This window comes from Pituophis catenifer, unplaced genomic scaffold (genome assembly GCF_029215685.1).
Source record: "Pituophis catenifer annectens isolate HBS135680 unplaced genomic scaffold, rPitCat1.0.hap2 SCAF_1, whole genome shotgun sequence".
Lineage (NCBI taxonomy): Eukaryota > Metazoa > Chordata > Lepidosauria > Squamata > Colubridae > Pituophis > Pituophis catenifer.
This window is the reverse complement of record NW_027256881.1, coordinates 316,961,040-316,970,398: the sequence shown is the minus strand read 5'-3', so window position 1 is coordinate 316,970,398 and position 9,359 is coordinate 316,961,040. Positions and strand designations below refer to the sequence as shown.

The 9,359-nt window shown below is 44.1% G+C and overlaps 1 protein-coding gene across 3 annotated transcripts; it reads left to right on the top strand.

Moving 5' to 3' along the window:
* The first annotated feature begins 4,215 nt into the window (after positions 1-4,215).
* ZBTB42 (zinc finger and BTB domain containing 42) lies at positions 4,216-8,034 on the top strand. 3 transcript variants are annotated; one of them, XM_070931590.1, is made up of 3 exons: positions 4,216-4,312; positions 4,822-4,847; positions 6,070-8,034. In XM_070931590.1, the coding sequence occupies exon 3, from the start codon at positions 6,084-6,086 to the stop codon at positions 7,512-7,514; it is 1,431 nt and encodes a 476-aa protein (XP_070787691.1). In that variant the 5' UTR covers positions 4,216-4,312; positions 4,822-4,847; positions 6,070-6,083; the 3' UTR covers positions 7,515-8,034. The 3 variants fall into 3 exon arrangements, with proteins under 3 accessions (XP_070787691.1, XP_070787689.1, XP_070787690.1); XM_070931588.1 differs by lacking the exon at positions 4,822-4,847 and having other exon boundaries at positions 4,230-4,312; XM_070931589.1 differs by lacking the exon at positions 4,216-4,312 and having other exon boundaries at positions 4,833-4,847.
* The last annotated feature ends 1,325 nt before the right edge of the window (positions 8,035-9,359 follow it).

Sequence of the window (9,359 nt, the reverse complement as noted above, 5' to 3'; positions counted from 1 at the left end):
GTATATATTTTGTATGTATACATTCTGAATATTGCTTATTTGTACCCTATGACTATCATTCTTATACCTTATGATTCTTAACAAATGTTATCTTTTCTTTTTATGTACACCGAGAGCATATGCACCAAAGACAAATTCCTTGTGTGTCCAATCACACTTGGTTAATAAATAAATAATTCTAAAAAATTCTAAAAATTCTAAATATAGTTAATACATGGATTAAGAACAGTACTGGCACATGGGAATCTAATATAAAGATACTTAAGTGACCAGGGTCTTGTTTAAATTGGAAACATAGGTCAGTGGTATAGCATATATTTTCCACTTAAAATATTTATCACCTCCACCCCAATACCATGAAGACACATTTGAGAAAACATCAAATATCCTGAAAAGGTAGAAAAATACAAGTCTTTTTTTGCCAGGGAAGCAAACACTTGAGAAATTATTGGACAGATGTCAATCTAGCATTGTTGGACTTGGGTGGTGCAGCACTTCATATTTGAAGCCCCAAAGTTGGGAGTATGCAGAGATTTACACACAGTATTACATTTGACTTCTCAGATTTAGGTTTTGGATTGATCTGGCAACTTTTGGAGTGTGCCACCCCACATGTACCCAAATAACTATATATAATGCATTATCCTCTCCATGAAGCATGATATGGTGTAGAACTCTTATAAAAGTATCCTTCCCAATCTGGTGCCCTCCTGATCTGTTGCGGATTGATGACTCCTATCTTGGAAGTTCTGCTAGACAAAAAAAGTTTGCTGCATTTGAAAGGAAGCTCCCATTTTTTATTTCTGGTAAGGCAACTGCAGCTTTAAAAGTTGCAGGGGAGCTAGAAATTCAACAAATGCTGCTTTCCCCTAATATGGAGAAGTAATACTAGAAAAAAGAACCAGTTTGGTTCTTTTAAGGTATCAGATTGGAAACTGGGTGACTGTAAATTCTAGTTCTACTTTGAGCACAAAGCCAGCTGGGTGACCTTGGGCCAGCCACATACTTTCAGCTGCAGGAAAAGGCAGCAATGGCAAACCACTTCTGAAAAATCTTGCCAAAAGAAAACCCTGCAGGGACTTGTCCAGGCAGTTGCCAGGAGTCAACACTGACAAGAAAGAAAAGAAAAAAAATAGAAAGCTGAGCTTCACATGGCAGATTTTTTATTTTTCTTATTTCTAATCTATGCAAAAAGAAAGAACATTCACATCCAGGTGGTCAAATGTAGAAAGAGAGAGAAGATAGAAAACAAATATCTGTTTTGTAGCCGCAACTTTGTTCTTTGTTATTTAAGAGATCTGGCAGGTTGCAGCATCAGAATGCTTACATACAGCAAGGCAAGAGGACATTTTCATCACCTACCCAAACTTGGGTAGCAATTGTTTTTTGTATTTCTACTATGCTACTACTTTATTACTATTTCAAAATGGTTTGACAATAGAACAATTAAAATGCAAATAATATAAGCAGTGCTAAAAGTAATGTAAAATAAACATAAGCATTTTAAAATCAGGGTGAAGAGAAATCCAATATTAACCCTGCAAGCACTGCAGGAAAAAGCGGAATAAATAGGTAAATAGATGTCACCAGGCCTGAAAACCACAAGGTGTGGCTGAGCGATACATATTGGCTATCCGTTTGCTTTTGCAGAACTTTGGTGTTGCTTTCATGTGTTTTCTGCTGTTTCTTATGGTTTGTTGCAGCATTAAAACATTTTAATATTGTCAGAGTTTTTAATATGAGATGGGCTGCCATATAAGTGGAAATAAATAAGTATGCAAACAAACCAACGATCATACCCCACAAACATTCCCCCAACCCACAACTCTTTGGCCAGTTAAGCCTACTCGATGACAGTCTCATGGCGTAATGCCAGCCACGTGGTCCGGCTTGCAATCTCACGTACGCGCGTCTTTCCGGCAGAGGCGCCCTCAGTTTCCTCTGCTATACAGGACTGCAACGAAGACCAACTACCAAGACATTTGTAAGCGAGCATTTTGAAAGGAGCCAATAGTAGCGGTAGTTCGCCACTGGCTCCACCCTCCCGGGCAAACTGACCAAATTGGGCACGTGTAAAAGTTGTTGAGGGCGGGGAAGTTCAGAATCCTTCCAGTTTATCCGGTGCGCTGCGATTAGCGGAACTTTGGGATTTTTACAAACCTAAAACATTCTGTATGGTGGTGGGGGGAAAAAAAACCTTTAGGATGGGAGTAAAGCAAGTTATCCTGCTTGCTTTAAAGTTAAGCTGCGGGATTATTAACAAGTTGTTTTAAGAATTAGTTTTAATTTAATTTAATGTTTTAAGAATTAATGTGAGCAAGCATACCGCTAAGCGTCAACTCCAGACCCAATGTGATCAAGTAAAGGTGCAAGCGAACCCCCGCATTTTTAGGGAAAAGTCTCATCAAATGCTTCAAAATTTGAGCTCATTCCTTCCCAGGTAAATTGATGTAGCCCTTGGCCGCGTAGGGAGGATTGCGTATTTACGTTGGCTTTAAGACCAGTTGTCAAACCGTAGACAATGCGAAGGCACAGTTGGTTTGCTTGAAATTCCTGTGGCAACTGCGCATTAGGATAATTTTGAATTTGAAGAAATCTGCTATTTTTTTAAAACAACCCAGAATAAAACATCAAGCTATCCTAAACAATGATATTCTATGTGCTCAATTGCAGTCCATCAATTCTATGCTTATCTACTCAAATGTTACCCCTGTCAATCTGTGATTGCACTCAATATCGTTCCTTAGTTCCAAGCGATTCCTTTGCAAGGTGGCATTTCTGCCTATTGTACATAAAACACAGGTTGTATCGATCATGTATGACATCTCATCCTTGCAGCCGATTTGCAATAAATTATTGCAAACTGGGCTTGCTTTTCGGTAATCTTAGAACATTGCACCGCAGTAGCTCAATAAACCTACCGGTACTTGGAACTTATCCAGTGTTCCCATTGATGATGATTATTAAGATATAGGATTGTAGCCTTCCTCTGATTTCAATTGGATAAATGTCGCCGCGCTGTGTAATATTTCTGATGTTTCAAAACCCGTATTGGGACCCATAGCAAATAACGTTGGGCAATAGCGTTAGTCCGTGCACTTGTGAAGATTCAGGAAAAAAAAAAAAATCAGTCCGCTCGATTTTGCACGTGTCTGTCAATGGGCTCTTGTGTAAAAAGCGCTCAGAGGAATCCCGTGTTATTGAACCCCACTACCGAGGCGGGTTTCGAACAGAAACACTGCACCGATCGGGAGTTTCAACAACTGCCAAGGGGGCAACGAACCGCTGCCAGTTGTCGAGAAAACTACAGGGAAGCACAAGCCCGAATCCAACACAGGCTCCTGGAATTAAATTCGCTATTTTGCTTCTCATGTTTAGCGGCGGATTGCCTTACTCTGGGAGGGAGGGAGGGAGGGATTGGGGGGGGCGGGCGAGGAGGAGGAAGAATTCATCTCTTCATCCTACACTTTCCCGTCTGAAAACAAACACAGGCTATTTTTTTCCCCGAGGTCTTGACTGTGAACCATTACTGCGTACAAATACTTGCATCCCCCCCCCCCATACACAGCCGTTCCTTTCTTTTTGTTTCCTAGTTGCTCAAAGCGGGTCCTTTTTGCAAAAGCTGCACCCCTGGCCACGAACACCTCCCTCCTTGTAGCCTTTTAAGCTGCCAGCGAGTTGGGACTGGGACGGAGGGGGTTGAGTTAAGAGAAAAAAAAAAAAAACCGAGCAGGATTTACAAATGCAAAGAAGCAGCTGAGGACCCACAGCAGCTGCTGCTGCCGCCGCTGCCCAGAACAGAAGCCCTGGCAGGCAGGCTGGCGGCGGAAGGGAGGAGGGACTTTTGTGTGTGTGTGTTTTGTTTTTTTTTAAGCTTGGGGTTGCCAGCAGCAGCAGCAGCAGCAGTCAGACGACAGTACACACAACCGGCCGCAGGCGCGTCAGGAGCAGCGCCCCGCCAGCAGCGCCTGGAGCTCGGCTGGGATCGCTATTGTGTGAGGACCGAGAAGCGAAAAGAAAGCCCGCGCGCACTCTCTCTTTACCCCCCCCTCTCCACCCCGGGCCCCGGAAAGTATCGCGAGAGCGCCCTGGCTAACAACCTGCTTCGCAACACACACAGGAGCGCTGCCGCTGGGTTACCAGCAACAAGGAGCAGCTACACGGAGCAGCCGAGGGAGGAGGGGGAAGCACATCTGGGGAAGGCGTAGAGTTTGAGGCAGGGAAGTGGAGGAGAGAAAAGAAAAAAAAAAAAAAAAGACTCGAGCACATGCCGTGCTCCAGCGGCACCTCTGAGCAGCGCCTGGCCAGGCGGGTGAGTAGCCGAGCAGCATATTTCCAAGCTGCAGGTTTTCCCCATCCCTCACCCGAGCCTCCGCCGAGGGGGTGGGTGCGGAGAGGCCTTTCGGGTTCCCCGGCAGAGATCCCATTTGCTGCCTCCGGAGTGTTCGGCTTCTGCGCTATTTTGGGCCGTTTGCTGGATGCGTTTGGCTCCGCCGGGCACCGAGCACAAAGGGGGAAGCTGAACGGATTGCCTTACAAAGTTAGAAAGAACTGGTGGTGTGAAGTGTGTGTGTGTGCTGTTGCTACTTTAGAGTATAAGAGAGAGCGGTCGTGGGGTAGATCACCCAAAGGCATCTTAGCCCTTAGAGGGCGATGTGCTTTTTAAAATGGGGGGGGGGAGGGAGGTAGAGAAGAGAAGAAGGATCCTTAAAAGTTTGCAAACTGCAAATCCCGAACTTTGTTTTTTTTTTTCCTCTCTCTCTCTCTCCCGTCCCTCCCTCCCTTCCTTCTGCTGCTGCTCTTTCGCGCACCTCTCCAAAGGTCAAGCTGTGTGTCCTCCATTAAGGGTAACTAGTAATAAGATTGTTATTTAAGCAACTTTCCTGGGGTGGTGTGGAAGGGTGGGGTGGGGGGGAGGCGGCGACAGGATTTAGAATGAGGGAAGGACTCGGTTTAAGTTTGAGATTTAATAGATGGCTATAAATGGGGGGGGGTGTTGTTGCTGGAACTTTAAAAGGCAGCAAGCTGTGGTTGGCTGGTAGCTAGATTTGAAGTAACATATGGCATTAAAAGGGGCACAGCTGGAGGTAGCATTTCCATCGCAGTGAAGTCAGAGCAGCTGACTCTCCAGCTTGCGGTGTAATTAGCAAACGGAGCACTCCTCCCATCCCTCTCCTCCCTCCCAGACGCTCTTTCCTTTCTTTTTTTTCCCCTCTCTCTCCCCCCCTCTTTTTTCACACACACACAAGCATTCTTCCGTTACTGGCTAGCGAAAGCCTCTTCTCTTCCCAAACATTTGGGTGATGGGGGGAGGGGAGACCCGAAGCAAAAAGCTTAGGCTGTTCTAGAACTTTTGGGAGGGGGATTCGTTTTCCTCCCTGTGAACCCTTCAGTCTGTATTCCCCGGCTATTCAAGGTAAGGTCCCTGAGATATTATGTCCTCCTCAGAGGAGCCTTAATTACAGGTAGCTGAGGAGGAACTGCAAAATATTGGGAGGGTTTTTTGTGTGTGCGTTTTTTTGCTTTGAATAACTTTTCAGAGTTGCATCTTAGTTTTAACTATGCCTTCTTATATAACTCTGATTTCTGTTTTGAAGGGCAAGTGATGGTTTAAAGGAACAAAGCCAATGTGATTATGCTTTTTCTTGGATTAATAATATTTTAAGGGGGGTGGGTGCAGAATACATTTTTTAAAAATCAAACAGTTATGGTGATCCCTTGGAGTTAAGATTTCCAGGAATGCATAAAACTCTGAAGTCAATCTCCTCCTCTCTCTCCCCCCCCCTCCGTTTTAAAGCCTTGAGTGGCAAAGGTTGGAGGCGTAACTTCCTTAGAAGCCTTGGTTTACTTAAGAGTCAAGTTTTTCCTGTTTTTCAAGCAGGTGCTCTGATGTGGGGAAGCATTTTTGAAAATAAAAAAAATTAAGTAAAATTTGCAATCAGTTAACAGGTGAACTGTTATCCCCAAGGTTCCAGTTATCCCCTCCCCAGCCAATCTGTTTGTTTATTAATAGCTGGTTTGAAGCCCTGTGGTTTAGAGTAGCATTCAAGTTTTTCCTGTTTTGAACAGGTTATGAAGGAAGAATGGAGTTCCCAGACCATAGCCGGCAGTTGCTGCAGTGTCTGAGTCAGCAGCGTCACCAGGGCTTCCTGTGTGACTGTACTGTTTTAGTTGGAGACGCTCAGTTCCGAGCCCACAGAGCTGTTCTCGCTTCTTGCAGCATGTACTTCCATCTTTTCTACAGGGACCAGCTAGACAAAAGGGACATTGTGCATCTGAACAGTGACATTGTGACAGCCCCAGCCTTTGGCTTGCTGCTTGAATTCATGTACGAAGGCAAGCTGGAGTTCAACAGCCTCCCGGTTGAAGATGTGCTGGCTGCAGCCAGCTACCTTCACATGTACGACATTGTGAAAGTCTGCAAGGGCAAGCTGAAAGATAAGGAGTTGTGCGGGGATGAAAAGATGAACGGCAGTGGGATCTCTTTGGAAAGAGACATGCGGGTCCTTGATGAAGGAGTGCCCTTGGGGCGTGAGCTCAGCCCCGGGAACAAACAAAAATTGATTGCTTCAGAATATGAAAGATCAGCTGGAAAAGAAAAGGACAGTAGCTATCTGGGCTGGTCCTCTGAATTTGTAAGTATCAACTCTGCATTAGCAGAAGCAGAATTGGACACCGTGGCAGCTGAGAAAACAAGAGCTAATGTCTGTAATTCAGTGGGACCTTTGTCCCAAAGATCTCTTAACCACTCCTTGGCTTCATCTGGCATAGAATGCGCTTTAGACCTGTCTTTCAAGTCTGTGGCCGGGAAGGATTCCTTCCACCCCTCCTATGTCTTTGGACAGCTGGCTTCCAATGGTCAGCAGCAGAGTAGCAAACCCCTGATTAAGGATGAGCCAGAATCTTTATCAGATGGAGAAGAGAGTGAGGCAAGGTGCCTAGAAAATCAGCATTTGGGGAATTCTGCCAAGAGCCTGATGACAGGATTGGGAAATGTGTTTGCAGGGAATGGCAATTCCCAAGAGCCAGAGGAAGACTTGGATCACGAGCGGGAGGTGAGTGAAGATGACATGGATTCCTCTGACATTCCGTCCTTGGGGGTCTTAGTACCTCCAGGTCACATCTGTATTTGCCCACTCTGCAGCAAAGTCTTTCCCAGCCCGCATGTCCTCCAGCTGCATCTCAGCTCTCATTTCCGCGATAAGGATGTTTCAAGAACCAGGCTTTCCCCTGATGGTTCGGTGCCTACTTGTACACTTTGTGGCAAAACTTTCTCCTGTATGTACACTTTGAAAAGACACGAGAGGACTCACTCGGGTGAGAAGCCGTACACCTGCGGTCAGTGTGGGAAGAGCTTCCAGTATTCTCACAACCTGAGCCGCCATGCAGTGGTGCACACGAGGGAAAAGCCCCATGGCTGCAAGTGGTGCGAGAGACGATTCACTCAGTCAGGCGATTTATACAGACACATCCGTAAATTTCACTGTGGCCTTGTAAAGTCACTGGTGGTTTGAGAGAAGTTGCCAAAAGGCACCATTTATTGGACTTCTTTACTCTGTTGATTCACTTCGGGCAAATTATATTTTGAGGGGTTGGGAGAATGTAATTCTACATTTCATAGAGGGAAGGCTTCAATTGGGCATTTTCCCTATCTTTAGGCCTACTGTAGGCCTGCAATTACCCTTAATATTCTGTTCGTTTTGGAGTAACAAGTTGAATCGCAATTTGAGTTCTTGGATAGAAGCTGATTTAATCTCTTTGGTTTACTGTAATTGGTATGCTTCTGTCTTGGTGGATGTGCTTCTGATAAGTTGGAAATATGGTGAGGAAAATAGAAACCTTGATCAAAAGTGCTCCTTGGGTGAGATATACTAGATTTGCCTGCATAACAGCTCCTCCCTTCCTTCCAGTTTAGCACTCGTATCTGCAGTGCAGATGCCTCAAGTAGGCAATTTCAGAGTTCTAATGGCCCCAGTTCCTTTCCTGCTTTGGATGTAGCTTTTTTTTTTTAGTCAGTGTTTTTAATCTGTTCCAGACAAGCAAAAATTCAAAGGGGGGAGGGATAGACTTTTTATTTATGAAGTGTATGAGAGAAAAGAAATCTGAGTTCATGTGCCTCATGGGGACTGTCTAGAATTCTTATGATAATTTTCACTATAATTTGAAGAGGCCTTGAAATCAATGTAAGGTGAGGCTGAAAATTCCCCCTTTATCAGCAGGTGATAGTTTTATTCTTTTGAAACTCTTCCTGCCAAATCATCAGCCTCACTGGTGCTGCTACTCTTTTGCCTTTGCCAATACTTTGGAATTTCTCTCTGAATTTACATTTCTTGTGAATTGTAGTGAAATACTTTTTCTCCACCTTTGTTAGTATTGTTGCAGCTCTGATTCAAAGGTGGCCCTGATTGTGTGTTCTCTTATTCCCTCTTAGCTATCATGTATAGAATTGTGGATGTGAACTTTGGCTTTTGTATATGGAAAGCCAGAGTGGTTCCTCCATCCCCTAATATGAATTACCTGCTGTGAAATGAATCGGGTGGAATGAAAGGAGCTTACCTGTGCATTCATACCTGGATTAATGCTGAAGGAAATGTAGGAGAGAACCTTTCAAGATGAATCTTGAAATAGTGTAGGAGAGAATCAAGATGCAGGCATTATAACTCAGTGCAACACATTCATACTTCCTAGTGTAGTCCTCTAGTTTTGCTTCTAACAAAAGCACTTTTTACAGGTAAATGATGGGGGGGGGAATTGGAATTTTAAAATTTAAAATGTTCTTTGGCTATTGAGGTTGTTGAGAGTTCCTAATTCCCAAAAGATCCCTTCCTTCTTTAAATTACTTGACAGGCATGGTTTTTAGGATGGGGAGGGGTGGGATTTCACAGTCAACAAGGTACTGCAGATTATTCAGTGGTGGAAACATACTGTAATAGTTTTACTTTGACAATGAAAATAAGTGGTGGTATTTGAAGGCCCATTGCCTTTTTAGTCCTTATTTTGCTACATGTGAAACATCCAGCCCTCACTTACCATCAACTATAAAGTTATTTTTGGTCTTAGATTGCCAACTGTGATTAATCTTCCCCATACTGTTGTTTGATTGCAGTCATTAGGAAATGGTGATGCCTAGGCTGACTTCTATATGTCAGAATTCTGCTAAAAGTGCAAGATCAGACTACACTATTCTCCCTCCCGCACTGAATAATTCAAACTGAGTCTCACAGGCCTGTTTTTATTTGAACTAGGCCAGTGAAGACATTTCTCTATGAAGCATTCATAGTTGCTGTGCCCATCCATCTGTTCATACATAAACAGATAATTTGTGTATTAAGGATGAATGTTCTTCCTTACGCATTCAC